The 22314-nt window shown below is 38.9% G+C and overlaps 1 protein-coding gene across 2 annotated transcripts in view; it reads right to left on the bottom strand.

Annotated features, from left to right (window-relative positions):
* Positions 1–22314, bottom strand: part of WDFY2 (WD repeat and FYVE domain containing 2) — a 65155-nt gene that overhangs the window by 28456 nt on the left and 14385 nt on the right. The window contains exons 2-4 of one of the 2 annotated variants that reach the window (XM_030273210.4): positions 7572–7688; positions 6845–6912; positions 1686–1759 (exon numbers count right to left, since the gene is read on the bottom strand). In XM_030273210.4, the coding sequence (XP_030129070.1) occupies positions 1686–1759; positions 6845–6912; positions 7572–7606 (177 nt within the window). In that variant the 5' untranslated portion in view covers positions 7607–7688. The remainder of the gene's footprint in view (positions 1–1685; positions 1760–6844; positions 6913–7571; positions 7689–22314) is intronic. The other variant, XM_002197781.6, reaches the window with a different exon arrangement.

Genomic DNA, 22314 nt, shown 5'->3' with positions numbered 1-22314 from the left:
ATCCTCATGGCTGGGCCCAGGAAAGAAAATTTATCCATTCCTCAAGAGGGTGGTTGTAACCCACATTCAGGTACCTGGGGGTGTTCTCTACACCTCAGTATTTCTGGGATCTGAAAACAGGGCTCCCCTTGCTCATCCATTCCCAGCTCCACCACTTCTTGCAGCACATTACAGTTGTGGCTACTCTTACTTGTAAGTCGTAGGTTTGCTACAGATGAAAACATTTCATTCTTCGCACAAATTTGTGGAGAGTGGTTTTTCCCTACCACACAAGTGCTTGCAGCTTACAGAAGACTAAATCCAGCCACACAGACAAGCACTTCCCCCTTCCTATATACTTGCATCCAGAAGGCTGGGAAAAGAAAAACCCAGCTTAGCAATAAATAGAATCAGCCTTAGATGTGGCAATATAACCCTATAAATATCCAAAGTCACGTGTAGGTTTATCACCTGCATATCTCATTTACCTTTTTTAGCTTCAGAATGGAAAATATTTGACCCCATTTACTCTAAAGCATCCTCTGACTCTTCAAAACAAAATGCTCCCAAGATGAAGGACACATCTCCCACCATGCCAGAGTATTTAAATACTTTATTTACAGTTCCTTTCACATTCTTCAAAGGCCTGGTGAAAACAAAAGTGCCTAGTGCCCAGCAAATTTCAGCTATTTCAGAGTGGGTAGGAGAGAATTTCAGAGGTGCAGAGAATTCTGCGGAATCTGTCCCATCTCCTAGATACAAAAGGAAAAATCTCCTACGGGCATACAAAACTCTGCTACTAGGCATTAATAGCTTTATAGTTCAAACCTTCACATCTTTGATAGAGCTTACAGGCAACAGCTACAGGGGTCACATCCCCTTTTCTAAACACTACACTGGCTTCAGTGCAGACAGCTGCTCTATCACCCTGAAAACACTCATTCAGTTATAAGGCCCATAAGGCAGAGATAACAGCAGAAAAAACTAAAGTGATGGTAAACTGATCCTAAACTGGAAGAGGAATCTATTGATGAGGCATATGTGAAAAATACCTCTGACCCATGACTCTTCCATTCTTCCAAAGGGATATAGCTTTTTATTCATCATCCCACAAGAAAAATCCGATTAATAAGGTAAACTGCTACCCTCTATCATAGTTCTAACACATTCCTCTTTTAATATCCTACTTCCTTTCCACACATCTCTATCTCAGATATTAGTGAACCAAATCTCTCAGCAATCTCACTGCCAATTAGAAGAAACTCATCTGAAGGGAGAGGAAAACAAAATCTGACCTCTGAAGTTTGAAAAAACAAATGGACATGGAGCAGAAATCCACCTTATGCCTCTAAGAGGATGATTTTTCCTCCTCTTAATTGCTGCTTTCAGAAAACTTTGGTATCATGTAATTAACAAGTCACTTAAATTTAATAAAACAACAGCTGGTTTTTGGTGTTTTTAAAATATATGCAAATTAAGACAGTTTGTTGACTTGCCCAATAAATACAGTAAACCCCACTCAATCTCTTTGTGACAGCTGGAATAAAATTTTTAATAATCTAACATTTTCTGTACTACAGATTTAGTTCCACTATCATTAAAAAGTCTGTCTCCCAAACACTAGGCAAAAATATTCTCACCACATCATCACCCACATACTTCTCAAAAAGGAAGCATTTCAACTAGAAATCTTTGGATGTACTTACTGAGATTGTACCATTGTCTAGACCTATGGACAGCCTTCTGGTTTCCGGGTTAAAAGACATGCATGAACATGGAGCTGAAAAAAATGAACATGTTGATGAAGTTAACAAAACTGTGATTCTCATTTTCTTGAAGTTCTGGAAAGCCTAAAATTAGCTAACATGCTTTATAATGCTATGCAGCATTTTGAGCTTACCAATAGACAAGAATTAAAGTAAACGTATTCTTGCAATTCATTCACCCCTATCCTATTAGGACATGGAAAAATAGCTATTTCTTGCTCCACTTTCTTCTTTTTTTTTTTTTTTTTTCCTTACTAGTCATCTGTAAACAAGCCTTTCATATAAGGGCAGTGGTGCTACTTTGATATAAGAGGCACTTGACATTACAGTATAAGTCAGAGATTACTTAGCTGAATAATTTAGTTTTTTCCATTTGCCTGAACTCTGCTGACAATAAAACAAAACACTACATTATGTCAGAGGCTTGTATCCTATACCTGCAGTAAGAAAATTTCTCAGTAGGAATCAACATATCAAGTAATATTAAGGACTTAGTTCAGCTGTCCCCTACTCCAATTCCATCAGACAGCACTATGACAGGATCACATACTATGGTCAAAATAAAAGTTTTTATCTAAAACTAGCCATTGCTTGATTACATTGATATTACTCTAATAAATACCAGGATTTATCCTGAAATTGCACACAAGATCGTCACAGTATGCTCCCTCAAGGATTTGGCAGGATTTGTATCCACATAAAAACCAGGTTTCCTTGCAAGAATTCAAGAACTGTGCTTGGTTTAATTGAAAAATTGTGAAGTCACATTCAGAAAACAGGAACTGCTTTTACTGCCCAACACAGCAGCATGCAGCAGGGAATCCTGCTGTCCCGACAGAAACCTTCAGGAATTATTTTTCAGGAGCAATTCCCAACTGCAGCTAGGATAACAGTAAGAGTTATAAAGGTTTCTAAACCATATTCTTATGATAAATATAGAGTACAGTCAGATGCACTTTTAGTTCTGTTTTTCCCCCCCTCCTTGGTTTCCACTGTCTGCTGTGATGGCTTGCATGTTTGTGCTACTAACAAGCTTGGAGTCCTCTCTTTTGCAGTACTGTATTCCAGTATCTTCTCAATTTGTGAAATGTCTCTCTTAGGACTAAACAGCCCACAGCTTAGCAAATCTTCCTTGATAGTTTAATTGGCAGCATAGCTACATGAAGAAGAGTCACTGTTGACTGTCTAATAAAACTTGTTCCACCTTCAGTATTGATTTCCTCTTGAAATGTTTCCTGAAGGATAGGTAACCATAAACAGAAAGCCCATCAGATCCACATCCAGGCAGGCACCTCAGTTTATTTTTTTCCTGGAAGGGTTGACTGAATTGAATCAATGAAAAGGCTTCAGTTCAAGGAAATGGACAGAAAGAAAACAATTAAATCAGGCCTAGTAACAGCGACAAAATTGCTCCTTCCTGTGCCTCTCCCTTAGAAAAGGCAAACTGGAATCATCCCTTCCATAGCTGGTGCATTACTGTTATATTGAGGCTTCTATGCCTGTAGCAGAATAAGAATTGTAGGGAAAAAATTGACAGAAAACTCTCCAATTCTAAGCATAATAAACATGAAATCAGTTTAAAGGCACTTAATGCCAGAACAGGCATATCACAGCAGCTTTTAAGTGCTGGACACAGTGCGTACATTGAAAGAGCTACCAGTATCTCTGAAGGCAATGAGCAGCTCACAGAGAAGTTGTCTAAGGTAAAATAACTAAAGTATGCTTTTCCCAAACACTTCAGAAGCAAATGATGCAAGCAATAGCTTGACACGATTACAAAAGAAGTAACTTCTGAATTCTAGACCTGTGTGTACACAGTCATAGCAGTGTAAAGGTATTTATTTTGCTGTAATCATTTTCCCAAGGGAACTCTTCAGTAATACGTGCACTTAGAAAAATCATTATGTCAGCACTAAAATTATGTCCATACCAGCTACACTGATACAGTCAGTCATGCCACTTGTAGACTGCAGCAGCTTACTCTGGAAAAATTAAGACAATACTCAGGTACTTTAGCACTTAGGCACACTAAAAAGAGGGGGAAAAAAGAAAAAGAAAAAATAAAACAAAAACCTGAAACCTGAAGCTTCTGAGATATTTAAGGCTCTTTAGAAAACATACCCAGGAAAAATAACAGTACTCTGAAGACTACTTCAGAACCTAGCTATGATTTGGATTTCAGACTAGAAAAAGATTGATCTGAACTTCTATGGAGGACAAGCAGGATATTCCTGATGCAGAAGTCTGGCTGCAGTCTTTTCTTAAATACAGGGCAAATACACACTGATTTTTGCCTTCAGAAAATGAAATATGGAGGAAAATCCCAATTATATATTTCATGCTCTCAAAAGTATATCACCTTTATTAGAGGCTGACAGAATCAGAAGAGAAATACAGACTTTGTCCCTGCAATTTCTGTGACTCCCCTCAGAAGTGCCTAAACATGACAACAGCTTAGGACCAAAGGAGCACGTTTTGCATTGCAGTTGTTTTACCCTCCTGTTCAAAGCCAAGTGTTAGCTACGAAAACCATAGTAAGACAAGCAGTGTATTATCTGCCTCAAAGACTGGATACTCCCATTGTTCACCAGTACAATAAATCCTTTACTCCATTCCACGTCTGTAATAGGGTTTTTTGGTTGCATTTAGGTCTTTTTGTATGTTTTAGTTTTGTTGTTTTTTTTATTGGAAAAGTTTACTTGACTCTTGACTACAATTTCTTTACCCTTCATAAATTTGTGTCTGCTAAGCTGTTTTTTTAATCCTGTGCCCAAAGTGACAAATCTAACAATGGTTACACATGTTATCAAGAGTAGACATCTAACCAGGGTTACATGTTTACAGAGCTCTGCTGTTAATCAGCCATTGAGACAATGCTGGTGTGAAGAAAATAGATTAGCAAGGTTTCAGCTAGAGCTCTTTTCTTTCTCATAGGCTGGAGATGATATCAAAAATATGATCACTGTGTTGTCCAGAATTTTTTGACCATAGAATCACCCACAGGAAGAACATAAAACTTTCCCAATTAGAAGAAATCCTACCTCTAAGCTCAGAAGAGATCTATAATCTTGGCCTTTTTTTACCATTAGGTATTGAATGATTTTGCCATCAGAATACATTGATGACCCTGTTTGGGTGCAGAATTTAATCAAAGCACATCACTGAGTCAACCCAACTCCTCATCTTTCTCATTTCCCAGAAGACCTAGTCTGCAAACTCAGTTATTAAGGCTACCCAATATCAAATCATAAAATAGATTGTGTCACACATCACCACAGTCAGTCACAACTCATGTTAATGGGGTATCTATAGGTAGGACTGCCACTCACAGCTTGCTAAGCAGTACAAAGGCACCATTGTGCCTACTACATTTTTACACAAAGAAACTCTCAGCAGTCATTGTTCTTTAAACAACAAAAGCCAGTGTGAACCTAAAGCAGAACACCATCAAAAAGGTGATCAACACAGAAACAGACAAAACCATCATTTCCAGTCAAGTGCAGACTTGTGCAGATTCTGACTCAGAGCCCTTTCTATGATTTCTAAGCTTAAAGGCATGACTGATTGAAATTGTTTCAGTTGTTAATTATACCTGATGTTTCTTGAAATTGTTGAATAACACAATATAATTTCAGTATCACATGCCTCAAAATCCTACCAGCCTAGGAAGTGAAGGAGCACTGTTAAGTGTTCAAATTTATGAAGGAGCTTTGAAATAGTCCCTCTTCAGTGGAATTGGATCTATTCCACCACTTTCACTGAAGCTGTTATTACTGGCAATAACACAGCTTTCCTTAGACCAGAGGAGGACCTAATGAGATTCAAAAATGAAAATGTATGCAAAAATGCCACATGGAAAAAGAGAAGTATCAATGCCAAATAGCTAGAAAGGCCATTTCATAACAGTTTGGCTGGGGAAAGCAAACCTCTTAGGACAGGTCAAGGGAACTCAGGCCACTGCTAATGATTACGACAGAGCTCTAGAGACTGCCCACACCATTAGCTAGTTTCCAATACCTTATTGGGCAAAATCTTGAGCAGAAAGTACCTTTGAGGATTGACATGTTCTCATGAGCTACTCCATCAACAAAGGAAGATGAGGGGTCATCCTCTCTACCAAATTGTTTTCTTAAAGCAGGAAAATACCATAGCTGCCAGAGAGTCCCAAATTGATGTTTTTATACTAAAACTTACACCTATTAAATATTTTAGCTATCATGGAGGCAGATGTCTCTTCCAAATCTACCTATCTTAGCTTAAAATAATCCTTTCTCCAGACAGTATGAATACATCCATGAGACCTGATACATGCTCCCCAGTCTGGATTTAAGGTCAGCTTTACAAGCTTTCCAAAGACAGGCTAACCCTGCACATCTAATTGAAGCTGACTGAAGAGCATTAGCATATGCCTGCCTCCGATGACCTACAAAATTATATTCCTGCACTTAGCACAGGGGTTACAGCAAACATCAAGGGCTATCATTTCTTCAACTCTCTCTCTTGGAAAAATGGACATTGATCTGCAGTTTCTCAAAGCATGAACACTCTCTTTGGGAGAGGAGACATAATGGAGGGATCCATCAGGGAAATTTGGTTTTCCACATTTAATTGCAGAGGTAAAATGATTCTGCTTCTAAACTGGAAGAGCTGCCTTCCCTGTCTAGTATCCTCTCTATCACATTAACTGCCATTGAATATTAAGTTCTTACCAAATAAAACCATTTGCCATTGCACTCTAATGGACTGAGCACACACAGTAGGAAGGGCAGAGTGATTTATGCTGGAGACTTACAAAGCTTTACAGGCTCCATTAAGGGCAGAATGCAAGACCACATTTTGAGTTCCCACATTTTAAAACCTGTGTTTGCATTAAATGCTCATCCCTTGCTAACATGTCTGTATCCTTTTCCTGCTGTAATCTCTGATGCCTCTGAGAAGCATTAGCATGTAACTTTGTAAAGCTTCACCGGTACCAAGAGGAGTGTTGAAGAATAACGTTTGATACAGAGATATAAGCGTGCAAACGGTCATAAGCGTGAAGCTTCACCAAAACTACTTTGCAAATCCCCAGTAGATATTGAACATCTCCTTATACTTACATGGCATTGCATGGTATATACTGGGCCAATACTGCCCACTGTCTCTCTTCAGCCAGACACGAACTGTCCTGTAAAAGAAAAAACACAACATATGCATGAGGAAGAATTAAACAAATAATCATGACTGAATGAAAGCAAAATGGTCACGATGAATGTACAAGATGTTCTTCGAAATTAAATTATTTTGCTGAGAGGGAAAGTAAATTTGTGAATTCCTACACCAGCCTGATACATCACTCTCAGATTAAGCCCTGTAAGGTGATGAGGGTAGATGACTGCTTGGTTCCTTTCAGTATTCAACAACTTGGCTGAACATATCTCAACAATATTTGGAAACTTCTATGGTTTTTAGTTCTTTGCTTTACAAGGACTTGAGCGTGACTGTTCATTCACGTGAGAATTAGGGGCACCACAGGTAGCCCAGTTGAGCATTCCAGTACCAGCGCTTCCAGTCTCTGCAGAAACCTTCCCCCTGCTCCCAGGGTAGGCCTTGGCCCATCTGCTGCCTGTTGTTTCATTATTCCACTTCAGGAAAACCTCTAAGAAAAAGAAGGAAGCTCTGAAATTTTCAGCTGCTTATTACTAAGATTATGTCCATTTCTGCCAAAAATGACCTTCTCAGCTTCAGAACCTTTCCCTCTCCTCCGTGTACATAAAGTGCTATATCAGAAGAAGCCACTGAGAACAAAGAAGCCAAACTTATTCTTCTCTGAAGAGGATGACCAACCTTACAAGCAGCCTTGCAAGTCTCCTCCGCCTCATCAGTTTGGAGTTGATGTCTTTGAACAGAGGCACTTAGAACCACACAGTGCTCCCCACAAACACATCAGCAGTTTCTTCTCTCCTAGAAGAGATGTATCTCAGGATTCCCAATGTATCTCAGGATTACCTTTGCTTTCTCATCATCATATTATCCTGTCAGATGCCTGTTACTCAATCCATGCCCTTCAGAGATTTGAGACATTTGTTGCTTGTTTCCACAGCAGAGGATCTGGACTGATGCACCATCTGGGTCATTAAATATTTATTATTTCAGCCCTCATTGTCATTTGCTTCTTTTGGTCCAGTCTCTGAAGCCTCCTTATTTGAAGCTCTCTCTTAACTTCAGTTCATCAGTTAATTTCATCAAAACATGTCTAGTAACAGTGTCAACAGTTAAAGCAGCATTAACCTCTTACTTATTTCTGTATAGCCCATTGTCACCTCACTTACAGCCACGTGTAACCTCCCTTACTGTTCCTCTAATCCTTATATCTAATGTTAACTAGAAAACACTCCATATAATACTGTATTCATGCTTTATTGATTTACATTGAATGTATTAACCTTCTCTAGAAAACAGAGTTATCCAAGGCAGCACCACGTTAGCATAGCACAATGGATTTTGACCCATCACCCACTTCTATTTAGTCTTTTCCATCAAAATTACTATGCAACAGCAGATGCAGGAAGGATCTAAAAAAATTGTTGCTTCTATAACTTGCACGTGATACTATTAAGGAAAAAGAAACAAGCAAGAATGGCTTTTTCCAGTACATGAATCATGGAAGTACAGCTTATGGAAAACACTGCATGACCATTTCTACTGTTACCTTATTTTACTCAAAAAAGAAGATTGCAGTCCTCCTTAGTCAGTACATATCCAGAGCAATATCATAATATAAGAAATACAAGAAATACTTCATAATAGAATATAAATTGATCTAAGGCATTACATATACAACTATTGAGATGCCATGCATAATAAAGCAGTTTAAGAACTAGTAATCTATCCTTCAAACTAAAGGCTGTACCACTTTGTCTTCCTGTATTGCTTATGTCTAAAATCAGGTTTCTGCTCATCTTACCCTGCATTCAAACTCCTTTTACAGCAAATAATTCTGAAACCTTGTATATTTGGCACTACACAAGCAGAATAATTGTAGAAATATCTCGAGCACACATTTTGATAGGGTATGTTGCTCTAAAAACTAACACTTCACTGGGTTAACAAGTCCCAAGGTCAGAAAGCTCTCACAAATCACTCAAAACATGTAACATTCATTATAATTATGTCCTGAGTCTAATGGCTTTTTTGTGTTGAACACAGCAGGAGCTCTAAAGCAAAGCCGCCAAAACTTTTTCTAAAGCACAATTCACCAGCCAGTAACAACGCTGACGTATCTTTGATTGTGAGAGGGACAGACAAATCCTTCTGTCATTTCTCCCCACAGCTGGCCATAGCTGTTGGCCAGAAGCTCTAGATGCACATCAACCATCCTGTTTCTCAAATGGACGAGCTCTTACAAATGTGTTTGTCCTTAACAAGTGAGGTCATTGTGACAGTGAATGAATGTGCACAAAAAAATAATGGGATGAATCACAGGGAGCTGTAATACCTGAATATGAGACTACCCTGAGGAAATGCACCTATGAGAGACCTGCCTTTATTGACCATCACAATCTGTATATTCGAGTGCTGTTTCAAAATCCTCAGGCTTCAACAACATTGCCTTTCCTCCCACTCTGAGGCTCCTGCAAATAATAAACTCAGTACAACATCTTACAAATAATTCAGCTTGCTAGGAAAGAACTGTGTAGAAGAACAGATCTTTCAAAAGCCGCAGGAAATAAAAATTAATTTTATGTGCAAGAGTGGCAATAATTTGAATGCTTTGGGTTGGTTTTGTCACCGTTTATTAAACAGTACCCACTGCAGAATTACTAATCAATTTGGCAGTTACATCAATTTTAAGACTTTTAGATTAATGATAATGAAGCAAAACATATTTTCTAGTAAAGCCTAAAACAAACAAAGAAAAATATTGCTGGAGGTTCTGTTAAGAGTGAAGCTACTTTTACTAATATAGGCCTCTTCTATAGGTACATAGTATGCTCATTTCTTAGTGTAGTCAAACATATTTCCATTCAAGGACTAAATCATGTGACTAAATGAGAAACAAAGCATTCTAAGAAAAAAAAATACTATGAAAAGATGTCATCTAACTGTAACGTGTGTGAAAAGGAATATAACCAGCAAGTCAGTTCATGTAACTCTTTAGATAAATAAGTATCTCTCCAGTAAATTATTTGAAATAAAAGAAAGTAAAAGCTCTTGTAAACAATTTATTTTAAAATTAAGAATGATTACTATGCAAGTCTTTAAAACAAACATTTTAAAATTATATTAAGCATTATAATGGATTTCCAATATCTATGTATAAGGTCATGTAAAAGCATAATAATTATTCCTTTTGTCAGGAACTGACAATTCAGCATTTTCTTCTCTTAAAGATCACTGAAATAGAAAAAGCATTTTATTTAAAGACAGAAAACTAATCTCAGTTCAGCAGTCTTTTCTAGGTAACTTTTTCTCAAAGTCGATTTGGGCTAAGGAACAAACCATAGCAACTACTTAGTTTGGGAGAAACCAAATGTTCTTGGAAGAGCACATCCATTTTCAGCTGAAGTTCCACACATTTCTGTATACTTCTTTACAGAATACTACCTACTACATGTGAAACACAGAGCTTTTGGAACTTCTAAAGAATGCAAAGGAAAAAAACCCAAGCATGAATGAAAATAAGCTTTTTTTATGGATATCCAGCACGAGGAGTACTTGCTGCTTGCATGCTTACTGGACTTAAACAGCACCCACCTGGGTCAGGATTCATTCTTCAGCTGCTCTAGAGTGATTCAGTCAGCATCACCATGGAAATGAGTTGTCCCTTCATTTTGTTGCCAGCAAATTGACTTGGAAAGATTTTTAGAAGCTGTCAAATCGATGGATATTCTTCTAGTCTTTTCATAACAGAGATTATTTATTTTTAAATGAGACAGGCTATACAGAAATAATTCTGCCATACAAAAGACAGGCCATGTCTTCATATATTAAGGTGATGTGAAAACTGCCAAATTTAAAAGAAAAATTGTTTCTCTCTGTTTTGATGAAGAGAATGTGCCTCAGGTCCATATGGCTGTGGACGTACCAGCAGGTCTAAGCACACTGCCATGCTTTGCAGGTGTGCAGGAGGTGGGCTTCACTTGGGCACCTACTACTCATGAAGTGCTGCCCATGTCAACAGCAGCACGACCACCTCAGCATGGCAGCTCTGTGCATCACCATCTACAAAAACTTATTCAGTCACTGGCGTCTCATTCTGATAAAAACAATTTGTTCATACAAACCCAACTTTGTGCATCTAGGCTGCAGTGTGCCTTGTGAAAATATGCTGCCAGGTTGGATGCGAGATCCTCTGCTCTATCCCTACTCTGGCCTGAGCAATCATATCACTGCTGGAAAACTCACTGTGCTTGGAGTGTTGGACGTGAGTGACTCAGAACAGGGCTCCTGTCTTTTCTCCTTTGTGCCTTGCATGAAACACTGGTGTTGCACACAGTACAGACATACTGATGTGTCAAAGCACTGGCCCAAGATGTTTGCATGTTGTAATACTGGGAAATCTGTGGTAGGCAGATCCATTACCTCAGGAAACAAGATCCCTATAATACTCCATTTCTCCAGAATATCCATAAACCCTCCAGTTTCACTGTTTGAGTGAGGAAATCTAATATATACATTTCCCATAACAGATCCTTCCTCTCTTGTTCACTTTTTTTCCTTTCTCACTTCTGTCTTTTTAAAAGTTTCTCTTTCCTGAGATGCACTTCTGTAACATTACCACCTTCATGCCCCAGACATACATCAGAGTATAACAGAACAGAGGTAACCCTCAACACATACAATTTACTACATTATTTCGTAGGTATTCTTGGGAAATTGTTTTAAATGGCATTTTAATGTATTCCTTATTGTTTGTACCTTGGACTATACACTGCGGGATTATTTTCTCTCTTGTTTTGCTGAGTGACCAAAACCACTAAGCATCAAATGAAATGTGAAATTATTTTTAAGTTTTTATTTTACTATTGTATATTTTTATTATTCTTTGTAGTGAGAACACAAATTACAGGGGTGCAGAAACTTTATTCTGCCACTTTCTAAAGTCATCAGGCTATTCAGAGACCCTTTGCACATTATAGCTCCTTGGGAAAGGAGGTTATGTCAACAGTGCAAATGACATGGTTAAAAAGAAACATTTCCTACTGCCCACTGTTCTAACTACAGAACTGATTTAACACAGTTTCAGAACAGTTTTGAAAAAGGAAAAGGAATACACTAAACTATTGTGGAAAGTCCTTTAAAACACTCCTCCAACTATTCATTGACAGAAGAAACAAAAAAGATATTAGGGTAATATTATATAAGCATTAGTGCAATCTGTGAGGTTTCAAGCATACCTAATAGAGTATTAGCACATATTCTTATCATCAATACACTGAAGACTTCTTTAATGTTGAAAAGAAACTGCACCTATTCCTAAATATCCAATAACAGACAATTTAGAAGTTTCAAAAGACATGTTTCTATAGAAACTAATATCTGCATTTGTGACAGCAAAAGCTCTACCCAATGTCATTAAACAAATGTGACAATAGTAGCCTTTGAAGTCTAAGTACACCACTGATGGCTTTATGACCTTTACCAGCAACACACTGCCATTAGTAGTAGGATAAGGAAAATTATTTAACAACTGCATAAACTGAATTATACAGTACTATAAATCCCTCAACGTATCCAGAGACTTTTTGCAGAGATGGGAAGAGATTCTGACTTCCCCTGCTTAGTAACATGGAACCCTACTGTGAATAAAGGATCTTTCATGCTTAGTGGCAGTTCATGAACCACTGCCAGTGTACTGGAACCAGTGATGAGGAGTTCCATCTCTCCAATAAATTTTGAAAGAAAGTATATGAAAGCAAAAATCAAAACTGGAACTAGTTTCTGGGCCAGCTTGTTTTTCAGGGAAAACAAATAGAAATATAATAGCAGAGTGCCAAAGCCTCAGAGTTCAAAAAGCATTTGGACAAAGCTCTCGGGCATGTTGCATGATTTTTGGAGTGTCCTGTGCAGGTCCAGGAGTTGGACTTGATGATCCTTGTGGGTCCCTTCCAAGCTAGGATACCCTATGATTTTACAATCACTGTAGATCTGGTCTAGGGTCTTTTATATTACAAAAGGGCAGGTTCAATTTCTGAAATAAAGTCCAAGAGCTACAAGTTCAGGAAAGCGGGAAAATGTGTGGGGAAAAGACTAAAGAGTTCTGAAGGATGGACTGTTTTAGAGAGGTTCTCTCTCAGTACTGATTACATAAAGGCACTTCTAGAAGATATAATATCCTCATGGTAACCTTGGTTTGTAACTCATCATTGGGCTTCCTATAAAATTGAAGAAGATACCCTGTATCTAATAATTTTGAATAACTGAGAATAATTTTGTATTATGAGAGATACTCTGTATCTATCTCTGTAGCATATAGATAATCTACAGATACTCTGTATCTATACTCTGCAACAAAGCCATAGAATCTGTAAGATCTGACTTCAAGAGGAATGTGGGCCAGCTCCCAACAGCCAGCACCTTTGACATCCTGCTGTTGTATCCAACACACTGCTGCCATTGTCACCAATCCAGAAAAACCCTTATTCACAAAACTCAGAAGCAGCAGAGAAACAGGATCAGGGCAAGGGTAAGGGAGGTGAACCAAGCAAGGACTTCACACAGTCCTGGATGTGAGCAGTGCAGGGAGCACACCAAAACCCGCGTGGAAGCAGCGGGATCTCAGAGCAGTTAGCTCAGCCACCAGCTGTGAGGAAGGAAGGAGTCTCACGAGCACTTGAACATTCAAGTGCACTGTCAATCCCACCCAGTGATAAAAAAAAAAAACCATTGCACAAAACAGAGTGCCAAGCGAGCAGGCAGATGGACTGAAAGGCAGGATTTTTTTCACACAAAGCATACTAAGCAGTCAAACCATGCTTAATAAGATGTTTCCCCATTTAATTCATGCTGCTGCAACTAAATGCAGATGCACATTGCATAACAGGGAAAATGTCAAAGTTTTGGTAGGTTATATGCAGCTAGAGGATTGCATGGGTTTCTCAGGGTGTTATACTCATCAGTTGTACTTAGACCTCTGAGAAAGTGACACCATTTTATTTAACACCGTTTTGGTTTATATAGAGGGCTTTTTGGGTATTTTGTGGGAAGTGACTAAAAAGCAAAGATTCATCAGAGACAATATCAGGGGAAATTAATTTCTATGATCTAAAAAAAAAAGAGATAGTGACACGACAGCTTTACTACTCAGCCGTGAAACAGTTTCCACCAATTTTTCAGTTTTCTGGACAATAAGCAATGCAGTTCAGTGATTTTTCCAGTTACCTGAGTACACATGCCTGGGAGCAGTACAAGCTCTGCCCTTCAGGCATGGACAAAAACCACATTCTGATCAGTTTCCACTTCGGAAACTTTGGTTAAGTAGAGACCCAAAAAATGAACCATAAGTCACAACCACAGAAAAATACTCCATTATGTTGGGGTGACTAGAACAAAGTTCAGGAGCCAAGCTGCCTCAGGTCTTCAGCAACTCCACAAAATCTATTTCTCATCATATGTCGTAAGAAGCAGTGTAGTGACTACACCACATTCCAGCTGTAGGGAAGCTAAATTTTTCTGCAAATGTAGGTAAATGTAGGGCTGGAGTTCTCAGTGAGCATCAACCTACAGCTTCAGAAAGAATTAAACAAGTGTTCCATCACACTGAGATTTTTTTCAAGTCTCGCATTAAAAACTGTGGTGCACCAGTCTTCTTTACAGATCTTTGGGGTAACAAAATCATCTTCATCTCTCTCTCACCCACAGACCTCCTTCACCCATACCCCACCAAATGATTTCCCTTCCAGAACAGATGCAGTTTTGGAGCTGCCTGTACTGATCAATTCCTGTTTGCATTCAGGAAGCATAAACACACAACTTTTTGAAGGTAATTGCATTGGATGATTTAATTATTGCAATCCAATTACTTTCACCTCCTTCCCACATTCAAATGTTTCAGTAATGGAAGTTATTAGAAAGATCCTCATTAGATTAAAATACAGACCTGCTATGCAATAAGTGACTCAGTGGAACCATGCTAAAAATACCCAGTGGATCCAGAATTTGCAAGAAAGAAACTCTCCTACACCCCTCTAAATTGCCCATTTACCTTTGCTACCCATATAGCAAAGGTGAAGGACTAGAACCCACCAGGTCACTGTCCTGCTTCCAGTTGCCTGGTTGGAACATCTGTCCAGCAAAACACAACACTTTTTTTCTCCAAAACTCCTACTGACTATCAACTTATTGATAATTTTTAAATTAGGCATGCTTCACTCTGCATAAAAATTAATGCATTATTCAATTGAATAAAAAAGTGGATCTGTGAAGTGAAAGCTGAACATACTAATTTTCAATATACATACCACCAGTATGGCATTTTCTAATAAATTACAGTCACATAAATGTTAATTTACAGGAAAAGATTGATATTTGATCCCAAGCTCATACCTTTAGGCCTCAGCTTTTTTCTTATATAAATGTTTGGTTGACTATCCAGTGTAACATCTAATAAATTATGCCTTTACTGCAGAGGAAGGAAGCCATGTTTCCACTTGTATAGGATGATGTCCTCTCTCAGCATTTTAATTTCTAGATCTAAGTCATCTGCATCATTCACTGAAACACCCTCTATAAGAAGAGATAGGCTTTTGGTTTTTAAGTACTGCTGAACAATGACAGCACTGTTTTTTCAGAGAAAACAAACATATCTACTTGGAATGTATCTGTGTGCTCTGTGCCACACCAAGGTGCCTCTGCCAATGCTCTCCTTGAGGCATCAAGGACTTTCTGCAGAGGAATCACATTTCCAGTTCCTCCAGCTGAACTTGAACAATGATTCACGGGTGATAAAATGTTCCCTTAGCTTTTCTGTTCATTGCCATTTTCCCCTCCGGGCAGCCCGACTCAGAGATATTTTCACTGTCCTCAACTCCTACAGGCTTTGCTCTTCTAGAGGAGGTAAGAAGCCACTCTGCTGCTCTGACCCAGCAGGACAACTTTGGCTGGGGAGTTCAGTATTCTGGGAAGGAAACCAGCAAGGTCAACAGAACTAACACCAGCAAAAAGGGATCAAGAAAGCAGGGCAAAGCTATGCAAACCAAACCCTGTCCTGAAAGGTTTGTACAATAGCTGCAAAGGAAGTGTAGCCCTCAAGTGCTTTACCAAGGGCTCTCGGATTTCTTCTTATCATGTATACTGCAGTGTGTTGTGAGCTGCCAGCAAAGTCCAGAAAACCCAAACTTCTGACTCTATAATTTAAAGGCTATCTGGCATTTCAAGGGCTTAAAAGTCAGTCATCTCTGTAATCTCTGCATTCCTGTGGGGGTTACATGGGGAGATGGAAATCAACAGAGTTGAACAGAAACCATCTTCAAACCTGTATTGTGAGATGAATATTCTGTCCTAAACTTTAGGTTTTATTATTTTAAAAAATCTCCCTCAAACATGCAGGGCCTCTTTGCATCCAGCTACTTCTTTCATATGGCCTAGTTGCAACTTTTCCATTCTTCAGCATTCAACTTCATACTGTAGTAATTTTATTCTATCATGTTTAAAATAGTAATTTTCAATTTTTAAACAGCAAATGTCAATGAACATCCTCTTGCTCTCCTCCTACGAGACTAGAAGTTCAGTTGTCTCTACCTTCTCCACTGGTTAGTTGCTGTGCATACTCAAACAACTTCTTACATGCCTCCTCTTTAAGGTAATCAATCTTTCCAGTCTCTTGGAGAAGCTGTTCTTGTGTTCTGTTCCCCTTACCTGCTTTCCAATCCCTTTAATGAGACAATATCCTGTCTGAACTGTCATCTTCTGTATTAAATGCAGCAATCCAGAAACAGACAAACCTGCTAAATTATAAGAGCATTAATCATTATTTTCTTTTCTTTATGCATCTCCTTCCTGTAAATACCCTAGCAGTGTTTATTTGCAGCAGGATTTAGAAATTTTTAGACTATGGATGAAAGAGAAAGAAATACATTTATCAATATTAGATGTTCTTTACAATACACTGCTATCCACTTAGTAAGATCCTGCGCTTCAGATCTCTCCAGACCCAATCAGCTTATCTGCTAATTTGGGTTAGACAACTAGTCCAGACTGTTAGTGAAGGGAATAGAGGATTTGTCAGCCACAGTTCCCAAGGGCAATCCCAGAATCACATGTTTCTGGCAAAAGAGGTGGAAAGAAAATTGTAAAGAAGAGCAACAAGAGACTATCAAATACAAAGAAAATCCTTGACCCTTTGCATCAAACTTCCTCCTTGTGAAAACACAACAGGAAAGCTGTGTCTATTGCAGCAGCGTAGGGAAGACACAAGACTATCTCTTCTCAGGTACAAAAAATACATTCTTCAAATTTGTGAAATGGTGCAACACATTGCAGTGCAGTCTTGTAAAGATGCCTGGTGGAACTGTGTCATGATAGGACACTACTGCTCAGGTGACTGACCAAACCAACAAAGCCTGTAGCAACATCAGTTCAATTACCTGGTCACTGTCCCACAGGTAACATCCTCTTTTCTATAAGGAACAGATTCTGGTTCATGGCAAAAGCATCAAATATTATAAAAACCTCTTTGCTGGTACATTATTACTACCTTTACTGGCATTTTTTTTAGAGGGTTACAAGAAGAGTCCTTTGACATTCCCATCCAGATGCTGTCTCAGCTTGCATCCTCCAGATTTTTACTGCTGCCATTCATATGGGAAATATCAGTATTATCTTGGAAGAAATAGATTTGAGGTTGTGAGACAAAGTCATCTCCAAAGACGTGCTTCTCTGCTTGGCAGCTTCTCACTTTTAAATTTTATTACAAGCTAATACAAAACATAACATCCTCAGGTTCAAAAGTAGTAAGTACTTACTAGGTCATGCTATCTGGACATGGTAATTACAATAAAGGTGTCAGTATTTATATATTTACAGAATAATTTCAATGCAAGGATTTTCAAAGTCATTGCTGAATTAAGTAGCAGGCAACTCTACATGATCACTGGAAAAACCTGACCAACTTCATCCATCCTGAATAAAGATGATTCCTTACCAGAGAGCTACTTCCAACCCCCATGCCATGTGGGCAGGGACACTTTCCACTAGATCAGGCTGCTCAGGGTCCCATCCAACGTGGTCTAGAACACTTTCAGGGATGGGGCATTGGCACCTATGGATGTTGCCTTCCAGTGGAAGGCTACTAGTTAGTGCAAAGAAAGGTGTCTGAAGTAATGACTTGGCCAATTCAAGGGCCATTGGAAGCAGAGAAGGGCAGCAGATTGAAGCAGACCAGATCTATCGCTGACCTTGGCAGAGGACACCAGATTTTAGATGGTAATACAAGATAGAAGACAGCTAGAGACAACCCACTGGGCTAGTAAATCCTTGTGCTATTAGGTAAAGCATAAAATCAGCTCACAGCATCTGCTGGGGAAAGAGATGAGCTGAGATGGGGTAAAGGCAGTAAATAAGAGAAGGGTTCTTTTTGATCTTGTGGCCTTGCAGGCTCGGCACTGCCTGAAAACCTAAATCTTGTTTGTAATTCTGGCTTGATTTTTTGCAGGTCAGAAAGGATTGCTTCTTACACAGCAGGCAGGGAGGCGAGGAACAGCTTTCCTTACAGACAGTTAAATACTATGCAAAGATACAACATGTCCAGTTACCTCAAGCCATGAGATACATGTCCCACAGACTAAAACCCACTCTATTAGTTTCAAAATCCGTGTGTGTTCTGCTGTGTCAAGCAGTTCCTCCTCCCACTCTCCTACCCTGGTATCTGAGACATGCTGAAAACACCCAGGAATGACCTGACAGTCCAGTAAGTCTCTTCCAGATGTCACATCTAATAGAAGTAAATTGTCTCCTTTATCAGGCACACACACAGTGAGCTTTGGAGAGATGTTTGCAATTTGTGAGCGGTTATCAAGAAATGTAAATTATTAACAATCTGCAGCAGGTTAAGCAGTTTATTTAATTAAGAGATGTCCCAACTACTGAGCATCAGAGGGAGGCAGTGCACATGGAGGCCAGGATTTAGAATCAATTTTCATTCCAGTCGGAGGGGAGGAGACAAAGTATCAGATGGAGCTGTTCTGTGGACAGGATCTGGCCCCTAAAACAGATCAGATGGACAGTTTGCACTAAATAACACCAACAGACAGGAACAGCAAGTTTACAAGAAAGACTGAGAGCAGTTATGACCTTGAACACTGCCGTGAACAAATGAGTTGCTTTGGAAGTGCATATATATTCATCATCTACACTGCACAGTGGAAATACAAGCTAACAAAGGCTGTTAGAAATGCACAACCATATAATTCCACAAATGCATATTTTCCCCTGGCACTGCACCTTTAAAATATTGCTTCACACTCTTAAGTCCGAAAGATCAAGGTTTGTCTTTGCTTTTCCTACTCACTTTTTCTTTTTTTCAGAGCATTTAAGGGTTTTATTTGATCAGTTTTTGAAAGGAAAATATTTCTGTAGAACGAAACAAAGGTTCATGGTATGGCAGCTACATGTTAATTAAAAAGCCAGTGAATGCTGAGGATCTATGTCCTACCTTTTCCAGTGGTCAACCATTAACTCTATTTAGAACACAGGAACCAAAGAAGACAGTCCAATAGCCAGTTACTTCCAAGCCATGCTCTTAAAAGCTTAGAGACATTTTTCTCTACTCCCATCAGTTCTCCCACACTGTCTCTTCCCCCAGCACCCTTCATTTTAACACACATTTCAACCATGCTATTTCTTCCCCCAGAGTTTTGCCTCCAGCATCTGGTTCAAAAACAGCTGACAGCAATTTACAAGTCTTGCTAGACTTAGCCTTTTAAAATTACTCCTGCTATTGGCAAGAATTTAAGCTTCAGATGTGTATGTGTTTGTGGGAAAGGTGCAGATACTCCCTTTGCATCCCTGTTTTTCTGTTTCCAGGAACTCATTAACCAGCAGGTATGAGGCTATCAAGGTCACCTCTCCCTGGCAGCAGCAAGCCTTCAGCATTTGCACCCGCACAAGCAACTGCAGAAGTAGCCCATGTTCCTCCTGAAGCAGCTGATGTTCCCTTCCTCACAAAGTCAACTTTGAAGCAGCAGGGCAAATGTAAATATTGCCATTCCCCCCACCCACTGCAAATGAAAGAAACACTTCCCATTTGATTTCCATTTCTCTACTACTTGTAGCATTCCATCCCACACCCTCATGCCTGGGAGGCATCACACATCCACCATCTCTCAATTATTCATAACAATTCAATGCATTTTATTAACATTTAAACAGGTGTAAAAACCTAGCAATAAACTGGGAATTAGTGTGGACTGCTGCTGGACCGCAGAAGCATAGAGGAGGTACTTCAGGTTTTCAGAAAGCAACAATTAGCAGATGAAACCAGCTAAACACACTTTTCATATCACCAACACACAAGGTGGTTTTTACCAATTTCTGGTGTCAACAATTTTCCTGATACAAGCTGCCCCATTTCACTTTCATATCAGCTGACTTGGATACTGATACTTAACAGCATTAGCAAGGATGTGCAGCTGCTCCACGTTCATACAAGAAGGAGATAGCCTGCCTTTTTTGAATTCCAAATTGATAAGAGGAGAGTCACTGAGAGAATTAATAAGCAGGAAGGTGAGGAAATGAGAAAGTGAGTTGAGAGGAGTAGCGATAGAACACGAATGGGAAGAACAGTAGCAGGGAACAGAACATAAAGTACAAACAATACAAACCCTGCAGTAAGGATGGCAGCAAACATCTGGTTCAGTAACACTCAGACAAGGAAGCTGAAAGAGCACAGAGTTTTGGTAATAACTGGTCTATCTAAATGGAGGTAACGGGCTGACGACAAACCCTACAAACCCCAAGACTCTCTCACCACCCCAATTCCTGTGGTACCAGGGCAGCTTTGTGCATGTGGATTGGCTTTCACCAGAAGAAAGGTGAGAAGTCCAGCTCCACATTGTGCATTTATGAAGCAGCCTGGTGACATGCAGGGCAATGAAAACCTAACAGCTGCACTCAACAGCTACCCTCCAAATTTGTAAATTGGAAAGTATTTCTCACATTAAGGCTTTTCCCCAAAGCACAGTTGCACTTACCTTGATACCTCACAAATACAAAGTTCTTGCTCTGTTACTTGGGACACTAAATCCTTTAGGCTCTATTTACTTGCAACAGACAGGAATTGGTTTTTGTTATTAAAACAAACAAAGGTTCATTATCTATCTCTGTGAAATAAGCATAGAGAAAAATAAACAACAGTTTGAAAAAGGAAGTTATGACCACTGCAGGCCATCTGAATTCAATGTCAAGTGTTTTTCCCACAAGTGCATACTGCAAAATGTGTACATATTTTAAGGAAGAGAAAATGCTCCATTTCTGTTGCTTTCTTCTGCAGTGTTTATGGAAAGTTTCAAGTCTCAGCCCTGGTTCTTAAATTCCTACTCTCTTTTCTTCCCAAGCTTGAGTCAAGTTATTACTGGGTCCCAAGAATGAAATATTTATCTGTTCAAAGCAGTGTAGCTTTTGAATAAACAAACACACAGTCTAACTTTGTCATGTTTAGGAAATATTTACAAAGATTTCTATTAGTGAAGATAAAAACCATGTGTTTGAGATGCTTCTAAAGCAGCCCTGGACATATAGAGAAAGCAGGACCACAATCCAGTTCCACAAAAGAACTTAAGACAATGATATCAAACACCAATAGGTCTAAGGTAAGAGCACAGGTGTGGGAGTTCTGCTTCCACTATAGAGGTAGGTAGTGAAAAATGGGAGTCTCATGAAACACCACAGTGTGAGCCAATCCACACTATACAAGCTTATGAAAGATGTAGCAGTTACATTTTTTCATAGCATCAAGACTGAATATGCACTGACTGAACAAGAAGTAAACTTCTCTGCAAGGCAGGATGGATAATCACATATTCATCCCATTCTTTCTCTCTACAAGGAAGCCCTTCCATTTCAACTTCCAGCTTTAGTAGATGATTTTTCCTAATTTTTTCAGATGATACATAAACATATCATGTTGCCAAATAACAACACCATTGTTACTCTGATTTGATTTCAGAAAAGAATATCAGTTTCTCAGGAAGGAGAAAGCTAAGTTAGATATCTTGTTCTGCTTATTTTTGTTATGTCTACATAATTGATAGCTATTTGTAATTTAATTTTATTTGACTCAAAATATGCTTCTCTCAGCCTATGGTTAAAATTATTGTTTCTACAAGACTTTATGCAATGGAGGCCAAGTAGAATTTCTATTTGTGTCCAAAGTAAGACAGTGCAATGTTGTAATACAGTAAAAACAGTAGAGTTTGTAGAAAAATATTATAAAGATTATTGTACAACTCTTATGTCCTGGGTATTCCAGACATACATGATTTAAAGGAAATTTTGTTGCTTTCTTGATCCTCTGATGCCTTAAAAAAGCAATCATAATCTTGTAACAACTCAGGGCTGGGCTAAAATACTCTGACACCATTTCCTCAGTATC

The sequence above is a fragment of the Taeniopygia guttata genome, chromosome 1 (genome assembly GCF_048771995.1).
Source record: "Taeniopygia guttata chromosome 1, bTaeGut7.mat, whole genome shotgun sequence".
In the NCBI taxonomy this organism is placed as follows: Eukaryota; Metazoa; Chordata; class Aves; order Passeriformes; family Estrildidae; genus Taeniopygia; species Taeniopygia guttata.
This window is presented reverse-complemented; position numbering and strand designations above follow the sequence as displayed.